Source organism: Colletes latitarsis, chromosome 14, assembly GCF_051014445.1.
Source record: "Colletes latitarsis isolate SP2378_abdomen chromosome 14, iyColLati1, whole genome shotgun sequence".
Taxonomy (NCBI): domain Eukaryota; kingdom Metazoa; phylum Arthropoda; class Insecta; order Hymenoptera; family Colletidae; genus Colletes; species Colletes latitarsis.
In genome coordinates, this window is record NC_135147.1 from 29,421,906 (window position 1) to 29,443,334 (window position 21,429).

General features: G+C 44.5%; 1 protein-coding gene across 6 annotated transcripts in view; it reads left to right on the forward strand.

Moving 5' to 3' along the window:
- Nucleotides 1-21,429, forward strand: part of Mtd (TLD domain-containing protein mustard) — a 138,634-nt gene that overhangs the window by 27,868 nt on the left and 89,337 nt on the right. For 3 of the 6 annotated variants that reach the window (XM_076782135.1, XM_076782133.1, XM_076782134.1), the window contains exon 2: nucleotides 11-366. The exons of 2 other annotated variants lie outside the window; for them this stretch is intronic. In XM_076782135.1, the coding sequence (XP_076638250.1) occupies nucleotides 218-366 (149 nt within the window). In that variant the 5' untranslated portion in view covers nucleotides 11-217. Of the gene's footprint in view, nucleotides 1-10; nucleotides 367-19,894; nucleotides 20,020-21,429 lie in introns of those variants that run through there. One more of the 6 variants, XM_076782138.1, reaches the window with a different exon arrangement.

The following is a 21,429-nucleotide window of genomic DNA, read 5'->3' on the forward strand; positions in this document are numbered from 1 at the left end:
GGTCTGTTAGGTTTCGAGCGTCAGTCTTTTGTGGAAAGTGGCGCGCGCAGAGACACCGAATCCACGAGGTACCGTGTTCGCCGTGTTCGCGAGTGATCCGACGATGCCCAGCCAACACGCGACTTAAGGGGCGCACGAGCATCGAGAAGTGGGATATATTTATTCAGTGGTGGACAACTTGGAACTGGTTCGCGAAGTCGACGTTCTGAGAAAGGACATGGCGTTGTTTCCTGGTGGAGGTGCTGGTGGCGGAAGTGGCCCACCGCCTGTTAGGCAAGAAGAGCCCGCGAACGCTTCGCTGCCGTCCAGGCAACGCAGTTTGAAGGACCGTCTGCGGGAAGGCATCACGGGAGGATTCACTTGGCAGTGAGTATCCATCTTCCGGTTCGTTGACCCCCCTCCCCCCCTTGTCTGCATGGCTAACTTCGTGACTGAATCGGACACTGTTACGATACCGTGTCGATCTTATTTTACCTACGAAACTCGACTATTTTTATCGTCAAACTGTACGACAACAATTAAACTTTTGTTACAACGAACGAATGCATGGTAACGGAATTGAGAATGCTTTTTCATTGGGTAAAAATAAGGGAAACTAATCGTATTAGTCCAAGTCGCGTTAAGATTAACAAGATTATAACAAATATGGCCAGAGTCGTGTGCATTCCGTTCGCGAACGTACGAGGTCACAGTTTGAACATTTTTTCTTTACTAATTCTGAATTTAATTCTGAATTTTCATTGAGACTACAAATTACGAGGTAATTGTGCAAACAAAATCGTTTATTGAATTTGCATCGATATTTACTTCTATTTAAAATCGTTTATAGGATCGCCTGACACGGACAGCGTGAAATGTGGTTGGTGATAACAGCGTGTCTTTGAGCAATTTAAAAACTGCGATCTCGTGTTCGCGGCTCCGAGGGCGGCGTGCGGTCACGTGACGCGACAATAATGTGTTCCTGCCTTAATTGTGAGGATGAATAGCTGTTAATGATCGCATGAAAGAACGTTATTATTCGCACAAATCGCCCAATCTAGCGCGCGAAACGGGGCGAGGTTGCGGGAGAGGTTCGTAGGTCGACGGAATTAGGTTTGCTAATGCCGCCGGTGGGCGCTACTTTCGCATCGAACGATAGGTCGGGAACCACGCGGAAAAATCGTCGGGACGTTACTCGCTAGAAATAAAACGGTCGACGTTGATTTTCAATGGGATAATGAAATTTATGCCTGGCAATTTGGTATTCAAAATTCCGCGCGAATGCCAAGAGGTTTTGCAAATGGATAATCCGACTGAAAGACGATATATCGCGATGGCTGAGCAATTCCAACGACTGAGGGCGTGTTGCGACGTAAGAAATTAATCATGATTCTAATCCGTACGAACGTTTACGATATTACATCGTAAATAATTTATAGACAAATCGTGTTTGCTATTTACATCGAGTTTGAACGTATTTAGAAAACTACGAGGCGATCGACGAATTCGAATCGAGATTCTAACCTGTACGATCGTTTAAAATGTTTCGTCGTTAAATAATTTATAAATGGATCGTGTTTTGTTTGTAGCTGTAGATAGAACGGTGGGAAATATTTTCCAAGTCGATAAAGCGTCGGTCGATCGCGAAGACAATGGAAACACGATACAGGAACGACGCAGGTGGAATCCAATATCGGTTAATTTAATTACCGAGGGGCAATAATTCCAGCGTTATCGTCGGCCCACTGTTTCTCAGTGCGGTGCGTAATCAGTAGATGGCAGTCGCAGTTGGCCCCGTTGCTCGCAGGCGGTTCCTCGAGATCAGCGCTTGCCAGTATGTAATTGATTACTTTCCGATTACTTTTGTGATTGATTACTGCAAGCACTTGCTCGAATTAATCGAAAAGTACGCGATTTTTACGAGTTCTTCGATAGAAAATATGTTTGATCGGTCATTTGTTGTTGTCTGGATGTTGCGCATTGTTCGGACGTATCGAAGAATTTATGCGATGTGACGCTAATTGGCGACATCGGTGTAATTGGTAATTAGCTCGACGACAACGGTTCCGTCGCTTCGCGAGAAGTTTGTTCCTGCGTCGGACGGTTTACGTCGAAGATAACGAGAGTGGGAATAGTAGATGGCGCGCGAGTATCTCGTTTAAAATACTCTCTGCGACGCTTTTTCACTCGTCGATTATTAACTCACGGTCAACATGGAAAACTCATCGAGTCTGTAAGTTCCACTATTCGATTTACCAATATTAATCGTGCTGTTTCTTCACGAAAAACAACGAGTTAGATAGGACAAGGTAAAACACCGGAAACATGGCGGTAGAATATGGAACACAGCGTCCCATTAGTGGAGGCCGTGCAGCCCCGACGGGTGTTCGCGTCGGAAGGAAATTCTTCTCGAGCCTCGACGAAATTTCTTCGGGTAATCATCCCTGAAAGATTCTCGGCATTTTTGTATCGACGCGCTAATTAGTCGGCCGTTCATCGATTTGTCATTAGCGTGGTTCGAACGTACGCAGACTCGCAGTCGTCGTCCAAGTATAAATCGACTTACTAAATTACATCTGCGACGTCGATCGTTACGAACGAAGAGTTACGACGAGAGATTTATTGTTCGCGATGCTCGGCGGAGAAAAATTGCACGGCCGATCGTAAAGGACGCCTTTGTTCGTTGATAAATGCAATTGTGACTCAGCCTTTCTGCAATCACATTAAAGCGAGTCACATTAAGAAAGATTATTCGAGTTGATTTATTTAGAGGAAAGTTTTCCAGCGTTAGCAACACGAACGTTACGAAGTTATCGTTCGACGATAGACGATAGATGTAAAAAGTGACTGATGAAAACACGACGAATATCGAACGTGTCGAACCACGATAAGCGTCGAGGTTAGTGAACGCTCCTAAGCATAGGATAGACGTAAGATTGTTCCGTAAATTTTTGGACGAAGAAAATTTCTAGTATAAATTTGTCCAGAGTGGTATAGTTGGTTGGAACGAAGAGCGGAAATTCCCGATGGGAAATTGCGCTCGAGTAAAAAGGACAAGCGATTCGATCCTCCCTGATATTCAATTCGCTCTAGTTTTTTCATCGTTGTACCGCTGGTCATCTTTGCAGCGAAACGTTTAATTTTCCGCTATGCAAACATTGGGCGTTAATTGCCTGGTTCTCGACAGAAGCGAGGAAAAACCTTAAATGGATTGTACCGTTCATAACCGTCGGAAGAATTTTCACTTAATTTTTAGTGCGAAGAACTCGTCGGGAATTGGTCAACGTTGGTCCTCGTTTCTTTGGCGTTTATACAGTGTGTTCGTCCACTCCTGAGGAAAAATTAGACGAACATCAAGAATACTAATTTGTCGATGGAGGCTTCGTTAAAAAGTTATAAACAATTAAATTGAACAATTTCAAATCGTTCTGAAAAAATTATTTTCGGTTGCGGGGATCAATTACAATCATTTTTGGTCATTAGACATACCCTCGAAATCCTACCCACTTTTGAGAAAAAAATTCAGAAAGGTGGACAAATTTTTCGGCGAAAATGAAAATTTTCAAATCGTTCTGAAAAAATTATTTTCGTTTGCGGGGGTCAATTACAATCATTTTTGGTCATTAGACATACCCTCGAAATCCTACCCACTTTTGAGAAAAAAATTCAGAAAGGTGGACAAATTTTTCGGCGAAAATGAAAATTTTCAAATCGTTCTGAAAAAATTATTTTCGTTTGCGGGGATCAATTACAATCATTTTTGGTCATTAGACATACCCTCGTAATCCTACCCACTTTTGAGAAAAAAATTCAGAAAGGTGGACAAATTTTTCGGCGAAAATGAAAATTTTCAAATCGTTCTAAAAAAATTATTTTCGTTTGCGGGGGTCAATTACAATCATTTTTGGTCATTAGACATACCCTCGAAATCCTACCCACTTTTGAGAAAAAAATTCAGAAAGGTGGACAAATTTTTCGGCGAAAATGAAAATTTTCAAATCGTTCTGAAAAAATTATTTTCGTTTGCGGGGGTCAATTACAATCATTTTTGGTCAATAGACATACCCCCGAAATCTTGCGCATTTTCGAGAAAAAAATTCAGTACGGTCGGAACTTTAAACGTTAATAACTGTTTAACGAAGCCTTCATCGACAAATTGGTATTCTTAATTTTCGTTTTATTTTGGCCTCTAGAATCCCCCATTAAAATTTTTCCCATATTTAGAGATTTAAATATGAATCTATTTTAGAACAGGTTGCTCGAACGAATCGAAAAGTACCAAATTTGGTCGGTTGACCACGATGTACGCTCCGGGCGATTGTCCGTTCCCTTCATTGCCACGGTCTTTTTGCAACAGTTTTTTCCATGAAAGAGAAAGTTTATTAAACAGTGATCGCCTATATAACGGCCATCGACCCGTGACTGGTTCCTCCGAACGACCCTGACTCTTCGATCCGCGAATTACCGCCTAGAGATTCGGGCCAGGTTTCCCTCGACGTCGTAAATTGTCCGGTGCTCGACTTTCTGCCTTCCATTTTTCCCTCTCCCCGTTCCCCGATCTGCATACCTTCGCCGCAAGAATCACTGTCGGCGCGTCGTTGCAACGATACACCCAGATTTTATGGCGTTCGATATTTTTTCCTGCATCAGAAAACCTCGCACGAACGATCGAAACGGATATCGTTCCATACGGGTGGACGTAAATTACCACGAGTCACGGTAATAGAACGTTCCTCGTAAACGGAACTTTTATCGAGTTATTTGTTACGATCGGTATTTTCCATAAAGAGGAAAGCGAAAAATGGATTTTTTGAACCCGTTACGCGAACAACCCTCCTTAAGAAATATATAAAAGCAGTCTCGAGTGTCCTTTGAATACCACGACGGCTTCGCATTTTAGATCGTGTCCGTCCAACTTGGCGAGAACGTTTCTCTAACTTTGGATGATGCGATCTGAAAATGTTGATCGTCGGACGCGAGCGACGATTGGGTGTCTGTTCGCTGGATGCATTCCGAACGAGGAACGAGACCTAGATTCGTGCTCTAACGATGATCAAGGTCACGCACAGTGTCGAACACCGACGAGAGGGCTACCGTCGCTCCGCCGGACGCTTCTGGGCCACGCGAAAACAATAGAGCCATCCTGTCTATTGTGCTCGAAGACGGTTGCATGCATGCATCATGCGCTGAATTCGTGCCTGTTCATCAGATACCAGCGGACAGGATTCCTTTGAGCATGCGTATCGACAGCATTGTTATACGTCGTTTCATCGGATGGGTACTATGTATACGTGGGGTAGAGCAGAGAGTCTGGAACGAGATAACAGCTCCCTTAATTTTATAGCAGCTGAAACTATAGCTGTTCCGTCAGTTTCGAAGGAGTCCTGAGAACTCCCGGGGTTATTGGACTTGCGGGGTCCAATCGCGATTGTGGTACACCCCAGGGAGGTGGATCCGGGATAAATTTCGATGTACATCCCCGGATCTACATTTGGATAACAGTTTTGAATAACGTATGAGAGACGACAGGAATTTTATTTGGCTCGAAAACCCAATCTGTGACGTGTCGGGTCTGACTCTTATGGGATTATCGAAAAACTATGAGCCATTCGATATATCGGGGACCAGTCAAGATATTTTCAATGTAGGATCGAAGTTTTATAAATCAACACACTGTCTTCGATATAGTGTAATAATCGAAGAAAAAACAGGACACAGACGATGGGGTTTCGGAACCCACAACCTTCGGATTACTGGTCAGACGTCCTACTCGCTGAACCACCTCCGCGCCGTTCTTTTGCTATCGTTAACGATTCCTTTTATGGTAGAAGTATATTAACCGCGCCCGGGAACCGACTCGTTTCCTCAAAATTCGCTTAACAACGCCCAAGGTCTCCCGGATGTCACTGTCTAGTTTGAACAGCAATTTCCTGGAGCACTTTTCGGTAAGAGGCCGCGGGCAGGCCACGTCGCGCAAATCGGTCTGGTCGATCGATCCCGCGGCAACTCTGTCCCGAAGGTAGCCTCGGGAGGCACAAGCCGAGCGTGCTTTCGATAATTTAATCAAGAAACTTCGGTTGGCTCGCGTGGCAGCCCCCCGCGCTGCCGTCCGAGTTATCTCTGTTCCGAAAGAACTCACCCTTCGATGTGCCCCGGGCTGACGAGGCGGATCGAGACGTCGTCTACCCTCTAATTCCATCCCCGCATTGTTCGTTGCTAGCCAGCCTTCCCTTCGAACCTAACAACTTTTACTCCCTTCGGTAAAATGATCGACTTTTCGAGACGCGTTTAATTCCCAGCGTCGCGAGCCATTGTAAGTCGAGGCGGAACGTCGTCCTGAGAGATCTCTTTAACTTTTTAATCGTGAATTACGTGTATATAGACGACAGTAAAAAAAAGGCTTCTATTACTAGCTACCGGTGTACATAAATAGTAAGGAAAGTGGCTTACATCGATAAAGGGTAGTTTTTCGTTTCCTAGCTCCCATAAAATTATTACAGGCCATTCGTTGCCTAACGATCTAGCGTCGATCGTACATATTAGGACACTTGGCCAAAACGTTGTCAATATTTCAACTACCTTTGCTGGGATCGTTTTATAGGTTCAACCATCCAGCATCAAAAAGTTGTAGACTATGAGACGAGAACGTGAATATGATTTGGTATAAAAAAAACTATCGTAAAAGATTGTAATTTGGTTGTATGAAAAAGGCATCCGGACCGTGATATCGTGAAATATATTTTCCTATCCGGAAAAACCAGTTAATTTTCCGTCGGTGGAGCGTGCTCTCGTATTGATCTTGATACGTTTCGACGGGCGTACGCGGCCGTATCGATACATCGACTGCGCAGAATATGGAACGAGGGGGATACCGTATAGACGATGGCCTCTAGTTCCTCGAATTGTGTCACAGAGACACGTCGCACATCGACGTCATTTCGCCCCGAAGGTGACGGTCACCCTTTCCCCGTTCGATTTCGAGAGGACGCGACAGGGGCTGGGTGTAATGGATCCGAAATGACGCGTGTCGAGCCTCGAGTCGAAACAAACACGATGGACGAACCAACGAGGAGACGACAGCTCGACGCGTCGTTTAGGACAGAATAATTATCCAATGGCCCAGTTTCGGTGACTCGCGGTATACCTACGAGGTATCCGTTTCCGTACGATTGCATACGGACTGTGCCGCAAAAATATATGTTCTACCGTGGTATCAGAGATTCTCCATACCCATAAGATAAAAGGAATCGTCGATACTATGAAAGGAACGCTGTAGCGTTGGCTAGTCGGCTAGTAATTCGAACCGGGAATATAGTAAAGTATATAAACGTAGCAGACAAACCTAACCTCTTCGGTGTCTAGCAAACTCTGTTGTGTTCTATTGTCTGCACTGTCCTGGCTGGAGGTAGTGCATCAGAGGGACACGTGCACACAGGACGCTCAAATATCGAATTCTCGCGAAACGTGTCTACAAAAGGGGGTTTCCCCGACCCATAGTCCTTCTGCCAATACAAGTCCCACTCCAGTATACCCTTAGTATAGAGAATTTAGGATAACACCGGAAGCCCACGCCGATAGCCTTCGAAATGGCGATCGATAAGACTTAACCAGCGTATCGGGGAGAATGAAATGATTTGATCCGGTCCCTGATTCCCGAGGAACTTCTCCTGGGAGCCATCTTCGGATGCTATCTCGGGGATATTAAAGTTATGGCCCAGTAACATCCTCCGGCGTTGCAAATAGCGTGGATCCTTTTCGTTTGTTTTGTCGGGAGTGTGGAAAGATGGGAAATTCAGAGGGAATCTCGCCGTGCCTAGGCACGAGTCCGTCTCTGCCATTAGGTAGATACTGCTCTTGAAAAATGTCTTTGCGCGAGGTCATTGGGTAAATGGGTCAAGTAGACGCGCAGCTACTTAACGTGTACTCGAGTATGCAGATTGTACGGGACACGGGCGCATATACGTACGTAGCGGTAGCGCGCGCGTAAGCGCTCGTTTATGACTTATGCGCGGCACCGTCAAGTGTCGTACTCGACGTCGTTCCCCTTGGCCGTTTAATTAATTACACCGGTGGCGTACTTTTTAGTTAGAAAAACGTTTACAATCTTCAGCGCGCGTTGGCCATTTTGCTTTTAACGGGCCGCGCGTATTCGGGTGGTTCGACGCGTTCCCTGTCCGCTCCCTCGACGCCCCATCGAATAACGCTGCGCTGTGACCCGCATATGACCCGTGGACTGTGAATGCATCAAGTCATTTTTATTTAAAGTAAAACACACAGATTTTTCAAATCGATATCGATAATGTACGGCTATTATTGAGCAGCAACGGTACCAGAATTTTTGAAAGAACGATCGTTATGCATTATGGTGGATTGTAAAGAGACTTCGAGGGAAATAGAATTTCCGTGAATTTTATATATCCCCCCCTTTGAATTCTTGGAACGATACGGTGTGTTGTACATGCTTTCGCGGGTTTCGTCCCCGGGCAGGAAAGGAAGTAGAAATGGAACAGGAAATCGGCCGTGGGCGTCGAAAGTGTGAAAAATAGGTGCGGGTTATTCCCCTGGAACGAGGAGTGTATTTCGTTGGCGAAACGGGGGGAATATTGGATTCGAGCTATCGATGTTACGAAACCATTCATTCCCTCGCACGATTTCCATGTTTCTTTCTCGAATACGTTCCGCGTGCGAGTGCTGACACGTTTTCTTCGCACGATATCAAAATCAAGCATTTCTCGCGCTTCTCGTGCCGCGTTACGTAACCTAACCGTTGCATGATTTCACCCTACGGTTCCTGGAATTTTATACAATTTTCAGACGGGCTTCGATAATTGATACGGTTCGCTCGTTGACAAAAACAAAGATAAAAGAAACAACGGTCATTTACCGATCCCCTCAAAATCAATTTTTGTTCGATGGTAAAAAAGACCAAACCCTAATTTACAATCCGATCCACATACTATATGTCAGTACCCAATAAACATCGAATTACCAATCCCCGGTTTGGGCAAATCGGTGGTAAAACTGTCGAAGGAATTAATTTTACGTTCTCGCCGACATCGATAACATGCTTTTCGATCGTCAAAATCGTCGTCGTTTGTTTAATCTTCGCATTAATAAGATAAGTACGTACGAAGGTCTTGCGATTCCGGTTGAATTTGTCGTTAAAGTATCGTTTCGTGTACTTGACAATTGTACGAGTTTCTACCGTTCCGTAAAACGTACGATCGAGCCTTGAGTTTATTCCGGTCGGTGGTTCGAGCATTTTTTGTATTTTTATGGGTAACGTTTCTGGGGCCAGCGGCACGACAGAAGCATAAACAGACGCAGGGAACGGTTCGGTTTCGTGCATTTTCATCCAGCGGGCATCGGAGAGCCTCGAATAAATCTCGACGGAGCGTAGCGACGAGGGATTCAATGTCAAGATTTCAAAGGCCCGTCTTTCGCGTCGGCGATTTGGGTCAATGACGATGAGAAATAATCGCTTCCCGTCCTCTTTGATCGGCCACTGTTACCCGCGCTTCCTGTTTGCGAAAGTGCTTCGCGATGGCGGCTCTTCGCGAAACACCCAAACGACTTCCGCTCTTTCACCCTTTGACGTACGATTTAATTGCGAGTCGTTTATAAAATATACGCTATTTAATTAATTCCGCTTAAATTTCTCTGCGGTTCACTCGAGTTTTCCATTTTTGTTTCTGACAAGTTACGAAATATTTCATCGAGAGAAATGTCAGGCGTGATATATTCTGCCTTGTAAAATCAAGCCGAAAAGTGTCCCTCGATTGGCTACGCACGGTTTCAGCGTTATTGAATCGTTTGGTGACGCACGGTATCCAATTTGCGCGGAATGTAATAACCCGACATCCGCGGCAGTTGATAAGCTCGACATCCGATAATCGGTAACGCGTAGGTTCGTTGTAATTCGACGTAACCGTGCCGGTATATGGGGTGTTTACTGGGGAATTAATAGTCCTGTTGGAAACTTGGATCGGTCGTTGCGCAATGCCGTTTCGCGCGGGACGAATAACGATCGGGCACGATTAGATTAATTGGACGCATTAAACTAGTTTAAACTCTCTGTGCCGGAGCGTTTCTGCTTCCCTGGCCGGCGCGTAATCCCAGACAATCGTAAAAAACCGCGCGAGCGCAAGATTATGGTTTCTCGCGAAACGATACGCGCAGTTACGTAAAAACCCCATCTGTCAATGGGGAACGGTTGCACACTTTAGCCTGGCCAATTGTTGCGGCGCAGGGTTTCTCAAACCTAACCTTGCCAGGGCCTACCTAGGGTAGGGTCAATTCTTGTACCAATTATTCTGAAAAAATTATTTTCGGTTGCGGGGGTCAGTTACAATCATTTTTGGTGAATAGACATACCCCCGAAATCCTACGCATTTTCGAGAAAAAAAATTCTGTACAGGCTGAACATTATACGTTAATAACTTTTTAAGAAAGCCTCGTTGGAGGAGGCCCGAGGATCGTTGTCTATGATTTTATATAATTATTTCCGACAGTGTTTGTTACATCGTTATCCGTATTAAGCAACGTTGGCCGTACGCGTCGTTCATAACGATATTTTATCGGCCAAACAGGAGGAAAAGAAAATATACGCGGCGGATTGAACGTAATTTACGATCGCGTTTATACCGATTTATATCTGCGTAACCAACGAAGCAATTGTTAACGGTGTAAATACGCGGTAAGTGTTGGAACAAAAATTTGTTTATACCATCTCTGATTAAAAGAGCAGTTACGCAGATTGCTCCTCGGCTCGGTTCGGATTCGAATAAATTTCGCTGACAATTGAATTTACGACTCCCGTTGACGTTCCGAGATAAGATGCTTCGAAAGAGCCATAAAGGTAACGACGCATAGGCGCGATAAATGTCGTTGATAAGGGAAAAAGGAAAAAAGAGACGAGAGCTAATGAATTCACCGGGTGCTCGGTGAAACGTACAACAATAAAACTTGTTAGACGAAGGTAACGTGTGTTCGTTAACCCGTCTCTTTTTCTTCTCGATTTTCTTCGCCTATATAAATTTCTATATCATTTTTCTACCAACTTGAGGAAGATTTATACATTTCTATAAGAAACGTATAAAAAAGTATTTGAGCAACAAATCGTATTCAAAACGTGAAATGTTATTTCCACTTGGCAACGGATCAAGCAATTTTCCTTTTATTTTTTTTTCCTTTCTTCGTTATAAATAATGAGATGTTAACGTCGACGAAACTTCTGGCTGACCTCGGAACTAAAATTTGCATAGGGAATCCGTTTGAAACTCCGGCAGCCTTATTGTATATGAATGTATGTAATAGACATAACCTACAAAACGGTATACCTTCAGAAATTTAAAAACTTTAATCTCGTTAAACGTCAAGGAAGGAAAACGTACACGTTGCACGTTAAGAAAGAATAATTGGTTTTATGTTTATGCGTAAAGAAAGAGTCTACGAGCAAGTTGTACGAAGATTGGAGGGACGAATAATTCACGAACTCTTTTTTTTTCCATTGTTATTATTATTAAATGTCTTTATTACGCTGGTGCAAGGAAACTGAAATGCGAATATAAAACTAGTAAAACAGGAAATAAAGTAAGTAAGTGTACGATATTAAAAACTAACCTCGAAGGAAGATTGTCTGTATTATTAAGAATAGACGTATGTATTTTACAAAGCAGTGCATACTCGGAAATTTTATAAAACTTGTAATTAGGTTTCCAGAAAAGAAACATGGAAATGTAAAATGGGAACAAAATTGGTTTTATTCTTAAATACTCAAGTACATTTTTAACTACGTTAATAGGTTAAGAAAGCTCAAACAGATTATCGAGAAAAAGTTATCCATAGAATCATAAACAAACGCAAACTCGTGCAGTGTCCAACGGTCAGCTGAGAATGTTGTTCTCGATGGCGGTGTACCGTTGACAGAATTGGACGTATCGTCGTATCGCTCGATCACGAGGACAAACGATATTTCTCCTTTCGTTCCATAGAATTTCGAGCGAGTTTTAACGAAGACGAACGATATAAAACGAAGGTCGCCTTTATCATGTCGCGTAGAGACTGGCCAATGAGATTTTAGGATCAGGCTCAAGGTCCCCAAGGACCGGGCGTACTTGCCCCATTCTTCTACTGTCTTTGTTGTTGCGCACTTTCGAAACATCGTAGCACCGCGACCTCCACGACACGTCCTCGTCGTGCCGCCTGGCAAGGGCAACGTTTCGTTTCGTTACTTTATTGATATTAACCCTACGATACTACGTCTATACATCGTCTCTTTAAGGTATGAGTCTCTATTAACAACCTCTTAGTTATTATGTTTCATTTGACTCTTTAACTGCCACATAACCCATATATGGGTGACAGGATTTACCATTATGGTATTAGAAAATTTAATTCTCAAGTTCAGATGTCGAGGGAAATAAATTTGTATCAAAATTTTACTTGTGCAGAATATTATACGGTTTTGATCGGGCAGTGAACGTGTTAAAGCAGTAACAAGTAGAATACGTACTTCAAAAGCTGCAAATATTATACTTGGAGGTTATATTATGTTATTTCTTTTGCCGTTACATTTATTTCCATCCTAACAATCGTCGATGTACCGAACTTCCGGCAATTTACGTCCGTGTTTAAGTAGATGACCAAGTGTCCGTGAGAATAGACTCGACGGCGATTCAACGGGGCAACAATTGCGTTCATTGATGGACGCGGAAAGTTGGTCGCGTGGGCGCGCGAGCGAAAGTGTCTCGCGCGCGTGCGTGTTCGCACGTAACATGCCAAGGTCGCGAATTGGCGGGAGACCCGGTTTATTCCGCAGGATGTAGAAACGGGCCAGAGTCGGATGAAGCCAGCTGAAACCCTAACGACGATAATGACTGTCAGGAAAGAGGATCCTAATAAGCTGGAACCGGATCTATTAGCCAATTGCTCCGGTCTGGTCTCCGTGGCACGACGAAACAAAATAATCTGAAATCGTCGATTGATAAACGTTATCGGTCAGTATCGGCTCGAATGTCTGTTTATCCCGAACGTAATAATTCGTCCGTGAAGAGGAACTAACGTGAAAAGCAACGAGATCGAGTGTCCGTGAGGCAAGTGGCTATCGATACCCTTATCTTGCCAGAGACTCGGTTCCCCTTTCAGCACAATCGTCGGACTCGTGTTCGGGTCGTAGGTTATGTTGTGATCTTGATCTGGAATGGCAGCTTGAATGAAAGAATCGGACGACACATGCACTGAATATTATTTAATACGTTGACCCTTCGAGTCACAATAGCATGTAATCGTAATACGGATTTTAGAAGCTTGGAGGTTATTTTTCATCGCTTATAGGGTACTTGCTTCTTCGAGCGACATTCCACGCACATATTTATGCAAAATGGACTTATGGACGAACGTAATCGATAGGCCAGACGTCCGACGACTTTACCAATAATAGCAGTCGATGCTGTGTCTGACGATGACACTGCAGACGACGACAATTTTCCGTTTTCCGATCGGATTTATCGTAGGATATTCTCCCCCCCAAGTTGTCAATTATCACAATTAAATAACAGTCGATTATATCTTTGTTAGTTTTAGTCTGGGCGCGCGAATAGGGTTGACCTAACCTCCATGTCCGTTAAAATTCATGGCCCCCATCGAAAGGCGAACGACAATCGTGAGAAAAGCATTTTTACGCCTCCGCGTCATCGTATTAACAGTACGATCGCCTGTCGCGACGAATACTTACGCTGGGTATTAATGGTCCGTCGAATATTTGTCGAATCCAAGCGTCCATTTTGTATTCCCAGTGCGGGAAGGAAATAATCGAGCGCTCGTTGACCGCAAATTTTTCACCGCGCGATTCGTGAGACGACTTTGATGAACCATTCAGAACCCCGAGTATCTCTGGAATAAAACTTAAAAAAAAATAAAAATTCCATCTTCTTGGTTCGTGTTCGTCCGATACGAACTTGGAGAGGAGCCATAAAAATTTAGTCGAAGAAGAAAAGAATACGTTTAAGGTGTCTATGCCCCGACGAATAAATCCCGTGTCTTTATCTGGTTTATGGTATCGCGTAAAATAGAACGATAGTAGGGAAAATGGTTGCAGCGTTTTACGAGTGATCATTTTATGAGGACGTTCGCGTGTCGTTATTTTTACCATATTTCTCGACGTTACGTCAAAAATTACGTTATCGAAGAAACATTACTCTATTTGAATAGTCAAAGATTGTGGTTTCTTTTTGCTCGAAACAAATGCATAGCCCGTGACGTAACCCAGACCTATCGGTTTCTTTGCTCCGATAATCGTTATTTGCGAGAACGAAATAATATCTGTAATACGTTGCCTAACAGCAATTTGCTTATCTAACCTAATTTCATGAAATCAATATTAAAAATGTGCTTTCGAGGCCCGATATCTTTGAAACGAACAATTATATTTCAAATAACGTGTATAACATAATGCTCGACGACTGAATCGTTAAGAGCGAAATACCGGTCCGTATGGAAATAGGAAAATCCCGGCCGAGCTTACGGTAGCGTGCTAGTGACCGTGAGAAATATGGGTCAGCGGCTTATTATATCGTACATAAATTTGCATAAGGCTGCCTCGTCGAACAAATCACGGTACGTGTCGCAATCTTGAACCGTCTCGTTTCTTTTCGCGACATGCGACGCGGGCTGCCAGTCGCGTCTCGGTTAGGCTCGCCAGGCTTTACACTGTCGACTTTCAGTTCACTAAACCGTTTAGTCGTGTCAAGAACCGTCCGCGAATCCTCGACAGACCGTTTCGTCGAGTCGAGGAGGAGCCAACTATCTCAGAGAGAGAGAGACAAAGATCGAACCACGATAAAATCTCAAGCTGCATCTGGCCGGACGCTAAACAGAAATGATTCATCGCTCCGGGGCTGGCATGTGTTTGTCTTTCGTTCAGCGGAGACGAAATTCGACACCAGCCGTTATTTATAGACAGCGATAGCGTCGAGCCTCGGAGTCCCCCTTAGTTTTTTTTTCCAACGGTCGCAGTCGACAACCGAAGAAAGGGACAGCGAATGAGAAAGAAAAACATTGCTTTGTATACGAATCGTCACCAACACTCGAGCTCTTATCGATTTTTAACCGTCGTTTTCATGCTCCGCTGACTCCGAGGGGGAATCTCCCCCGGTCTGGACGAACAGAACAAGATTCTAAGAAACGAAGAGAAGACGATGTATTCCAAGAACAATTAGTCTTGAAAAAATTCCTTCGCTTCGTGGTAGTCCAACGAAATAACGGTTTTCTTACAAATCCAATAATCGACGGGAATCCTGGACCGATTCTCGCACTCGTTCCTGCGGTTTCGTCCTGACCGACGATAAATATGCAGATATGCAGATTGGGAGTATCGAGTTCGGTCGAGATTTCTCGACGGGTCGCGTTTGAATAAAAAATGGAACGTTGGGTGGGGTGATTTCGCTCGTCGCGGCATTTAAGTCAAGATCGAGCTTCATTGGGGTCGAGTGCCGAACCTGACATTGATCTAGCGAGAAATGTCAGTCAGTGAACCGGATGCAGCTTCGTTTAAGGGATTCGATATGGATACTTTTGCTTTAACGAAATTCGGGTTTCCTAGGGGGTTTCTTGCGTTCTAAGAATATCTGACATCGAGCAACGTCGCTGAAAGTGTGTTTTACGGTATTTCCTGGTCTCGTCGAAAGTTCGATCTCACGGTCTGGTCTAGCAGAAAATCTTTGAGACGACGCAGAAATCTACCTAATCTCCGCTTTTCCCGGCGTTTCGCGGCGCGTCGACGACCGCAACGAGCTATTACGCGGTTTCCCGAGGCTGAGGCGCGTCACTTTTACCAGACGTTTCAACGAAATAGCGAGACAGCCAGCGAGCATGCGAAAAAGAGAGGGTTCGGTGTTGCATAATGCGCTACGGTACCCGTGCCGCGCACCTAATTAATCGCCGTACCCGTTCGGAATTCACTGCTCGCGTAATTACAGGCGTACAGTCTCGGGGCTCGGTTTTCCTCGGCTCGACACGCAGAAATTTCAGGTTCTCCATTTCGGATATCGGTTTAGTTCGGTTCGCGTTAAAAGACCGAAATTGCCTGACCGTTCCCCAACAGCGAATAAAGTTTGCCTTCGTTTAAATTAAAACCTGCAAAAATTAATTTCTGTCCACTAACCAAATGCCAGAATTTTTTTCATACGTGACGTTTCTTTTATTTCTCATTAGTTTCTGAAATATCGGATGTATTTCATTCGCCAGTTTGACGATGGTAGCTTCCATCCCTTGAAAACGAATATGAATCGATGGAAAAAAAAGGTATACGTGTTCCTTTTGATACTCGAAAAATTTAATATCCTTTGAAGCATCCAATTTTACAGGAATTAAGCAAACAAAAATACGCTCTCGATTCTCGAACAAATATTATTCTCTGTCTCGTCGAATTTTTTTTCCCCTTGGGCCTCCGGTCTTCTCGCTGATACTCGTGGCTCTCGGATAAAATCCACGCTGTGCGTTTGCTTTCAGAGAAAATTTCGATTGTTATTTCAACCATCGCATCGGCGAAGCTGCGAAATTTTCCAGACGTTTGTCTCCCTCTCCGATATTCCCTAATTATTATCGCAGTCGTCGATAGATGAATAGAACTATAAGTAAATGTTAATTTATTTTGCAATTAACAGCACAAGGGATCCGTTGATCGATATCGACAGATCCTCCGTAGTCTAATGGTCGCGTTTCAATGGCTCATTTTAATCAGACTAGAGACCACTTTCTATCTATGATACTTCCTAGTGCGCTCATCTCCGTTTCGATCCAAGGTCGCTTCCTTTCTCTCGTCGCGACGTTTAATCACAGACGAGGTATACGAGCAGACAGCTTACACCTTATGGACTGAAAGTGGCCCAATCTGACTGATTTTAGCGTCCTCTTCTCATGGATGCTGATCAGTTGAGAAACAGGGATTAAAAAACCAATAAAAACAATCAGTTTTGGGGGTCCCTATTTTTTAAACAATTTCGAAACCTATAAAGTTAAGATCCTAGACACATTTCCAATCGAAAAAGAAACCCATCGTTGCTATTACGATCGTAGGGACGTTATTCGAAGTTTACGAGAAACGAGGGTGCGATTACACCTAAACACACCCCTCGAACGAAGACAAACATCAAACGTAACTATGACGAAACGGTGCAACGAATGTAACGGTTGATGCTCTTGAAAAATGGCGTCGCTCCGCCGTGTGCACTAAAACCGTGCAGACCAGTTATCCAGGTTCTTCGCGCGCGAATAAATCTTCCACCGTCGGTGATCCTTACCGTACGCCGAAGAGGACAGAACGAAAGGGCTGTCAGGCCGAACAGTGACGTAGAAATCCTCAGGAATGTGGTTGCTCTTGAGTCGTTCGACCGGTTCGACGCACTCCGTGTCCTACGCCTTGGTTTTTCCACTTTTTGCCATTCCATCCACCGCCCAGCATCCCCTGTTCGTCGTCTGGCAGTATCATCTTTCGCACGACGAACGTTAACCGGCCTCCTGTCCCTCTTCTTTCCTTTTTCCCCGACGCGAATCCGATAGGGAACATCCTCTCGGTTTTAAAATCGAAATTTTCACTTCTCGAGAATGAAATTAACTTTGGAAGTTTCACTCCCAGATTCTAGCTCGAAAACTGTCGGCGGGGATAGCTTTTTAAATGAACGGTTTCCATCAAAACACAACGCCTGTTACTTAATTTTGCACGCTCTGCCAGGAAAGTTTCGCGAAACTCGAGAGTGGCGACTCTTTGCGGATGTTTATCCTTGGATTCGCAACGTAAAACCGAGAAGTTCGTTCCTCCCACGTCGGAGGATGCAGTAGGTGTTGTAAAAAATTTCTTTGGAATTTTACTGCTGCTTTATCCGGTCTCGCCGGTTCCCGATTCCGTTTCTTTCGTCAGTGCCGTCATCGTTTTACGAGATTCGTGACGTCGACGGTTCCGTCTGGACCACGGACACGTTTTGGCAGAGCCGACGCGACGAGTGTCTATTTGCATTGGGGGATTTGTAACGTGCGAATCGCTCGGCCTCCAAGTTCTGGTCGGTTCTTGGGTGGTTCTGTTCCGACGCGTCTAATCGATAGAAATACTTTTCCGTGGATAGCGATACTGCTCTAATTATACACCGAGGGGATTGTCGAGTAGGTATTTCGCCATGAAATGGGGTAAACATTAGTTGGGGCTGGAAGAAGCGAAGAAGCAACCAGGACCGTGTTCCGAGGAGTAGCGATAAAACTGTTCTGCTGCCTCTGTAGATAATTCGTAAACTAGGTAACGGGGATGACCTATATTATGGTAATCCCTATGCAAATCTGAAATAAACTTTGATAAACCTGCAGTGATCGACGTCAGAATCGAGATAAATGCAAAGGGGGTAATTTAATCTACCTTCGAAAGACTTTTGTCAGCCTCTCGCTAGACTCGGTCGACCTATTTTTCGCTTTCTCCTAAAATTATGACGTCTATTCTGGTCGTTAATGTCAGAAACGTCTCGTTCGGGTTTCTTTCGGGGCTGACGGTCGTTATTATAACTCGTTCGTAACGAATTTTCCAGAATAACCTACCGGTGGCGCGCTTGATTCGGTCGGATCCGTCCCTCGTCGGCACTCATCGGTACTCATCGTCACTCATCGACACCGTTTGTTCGAAACGGCCAAGCACAATAAGCAGAGTCGCGTTTACGATGACCGCACGAACGCGCAAACTAACGATTCGGCCCGTTTAACGAGCATTCTGACCCTCTCGCGTTGGATCTTACGCGAATTCTAATTCTGTGCCGACCGATCAGCGGGAAACGCACGCGTCTGCCAAGATCGTTGTTGTTGCGTGTTTGTTTTCGAACTCTGCGATGCTAAGGTGGTCTGCAATCTTTTTTTACAGAAAATACGACAACGAACGATAATTATCGTCGAGTACGAAGGTAATTATAATAGTAAATATTCGAAAGCTCACGGTTGCATTAAGCGAAGATGTAGGGTTCTTGGCGTAGCCAAAGAACGATCGACTTTTCTGATTGGCTTCCGGGAATCCTATTTATAGTCAGACACACCTGAATGAATGACTGCGCTGTGCGTGTCTGCGGGGTTTCAAACAGGTTCCGTCGAGTTTTACGGGGCGTCAGCTAATCATGCATGCAAGAAAGGTCTCCTTGTTCCCTGGTCGACCGATGGTTTTGTCCATGGTCATCGAGACGCTGGGTCCGTCGTGGAATGTGCATCCAGGCGCTCGCTGGCAACAATTAACGAATGCTATCCCAGCACGGTCTTGAAATAACGGAGGCTATTGAAACTGGGGGATTTTTTGCGCACCCTTGCGTCGAAGGAGTCGCCATCTTAGCTGTTCGTCGAGGATTGTTACGTCACGGCGTTTTTTGCGTCTCTGACGTTGCATTCTACGATGCACTCTGCTATTTGGCACTCGAGCTTCGGTCTACCATGCAATTTACTAAATATAGATAACATGGAAAATATAGAAAAAAGTTGGAATTAGCAGTTCTTTTTGAACTTGGATTTTTGTTAGAAATCGTTCGTTTCCCAAAATCCTGGAAAACCCCTATACCAATTTACGCGTTTAGTTGCTTGGAACGAAACGCAGACGTCTGTAAAACCCAAGGCAGAAACAATTGGTGATTTCGATGCGCGCATAAACAGATCCGTCGCGGTTCCAGCGATAAAATGTCGACACTGACCATCCCTGGACCGTAAAATTAAGCGAGTTAGAAATCTTTTGATCTGCCTACCTTTCAAATGCGTTCGTATTCAAAGTTTACCCCTTCTGAATTTGTCCATCCACTGTTATTCCAAAAACTCGATGAAGTAATTTTTTATCGTACAATTATTAACTCTTGCCTTTTCTTTGTTGCAGGTGAGTAAAGTTTCTGTTTGTTTTCCCATCGCTCGAGGTTCTTCTGGCACGTAAGTACGCATTCTCGATGGGAGTTGAACGAATATCGTCCGAAACTGGCTTCGTCGAAGCTGCCACCGAGGGGCCATCGATATTCGACCGATCGTTCCAGTCAGTTATCGGTAAGATAATTTTACGGAAGTACTGCACATTAATGGTTATGTTCCCCGAGTTTTTCTGTTTCTTGCATTACCCTGAACACTTGCACAGTCAAATTTCTGCGTCCAAAATCCTAGAAGCTTCTTCTTTAACGTTGACAATGTTAAAGAAAATGTACGAATGACTTGGAAACCACGGATCAACGGTTTCTTCCGAATAAACTTATCTTGTTTCCGCATGATCGTATCGTTTGCGCGAATCGGTCGGTTTACACGCAACGGTATTTTCGTTACCGGTGGAATTTCGCGTGGATCTGGACCGGGACAGGCGAAACGCTATCGTTGATCGTGTATTTTGCTTGCAGAATTTTGCGCGGCCCCTTTGAATATTAATAAACCCACTCTAACGATATTTCGACGTTTTCAACGTTTGGGAAATCGCCTGAAGATGAAAAGTTTGCGGTAGATAAACGCGGGGTGCAGGCGAAGCGAAAGCAACCGTAACTCGAGCTTTATTTTGCAAAGTTATACGACGCCGAAGTAAAAAGGCGCGCGAAGACTTTAAAACCTATTGTAACCGACGTCCGAACAATGTTTATCGGCATCCAGAAAGGTGTGCTCGACATTTTAACATTCCGACGGCTCGTGCGGCAGAACGACCTCATTGGCCAGGTATGGGTCAAGCCCAAGCGGGAATTCTCTATTTAAGCGCGGCACAAGGTGCCAATTAAGCGTCCATCGAAATCGATCGATATAAATCTTTGCCTGTTCTACCTATCGTCGTTGCGAAACGTCGGTTAATCTGAACCGTCCGTCTCTGTGACGAGCGACGGCACGTTTCATCTGCCGACACACTGTTTTCACAGGTGGTTGGACAACTTGAGGCATAGCAAATTCGTCGAATAGGGTAACTGCGCTGGTAGTCGGCCATTCGAGCCATAATGAACACACAACCCGCGCGCGATTATCGTTAATAAATTATATTCTGGGGGCCAAAATGAAACGAAAATGAAGAATATCAATTTGTCGATACCTACCAACGTCTAAATTTACCGACGAATGCGGGTTTTTTTCTTTAAAGACGGTTCGCGGTTCGGTTTTTCGCTTGAAAGACGAGATCACGGGACCGTGACCTTAATCCCGAAGTAATCGGTTTTCGCCATTAAGCGCTCTTTGCTGGTCGTCCAAGCAACCCCGGGACTGTATTTTAGCTCCGCGACTCCGAGGTACGCCCGAATAAGAAATCTGATCCGTGGATGTCTCTTGAAATCGAACCGGGGTCGAGAATTTCCTTTGTCGGGGCAGTTCTCCCGACAGAGAAATCAGAGGCCATTCGATCAAAGATTTACGACGAATCGTAAAGTTTTTAATCATCTCGATCAGCACTTGATTGTTCGAAGCACGATTCGAAGAAAAATGCATTAGGAAAGGTAT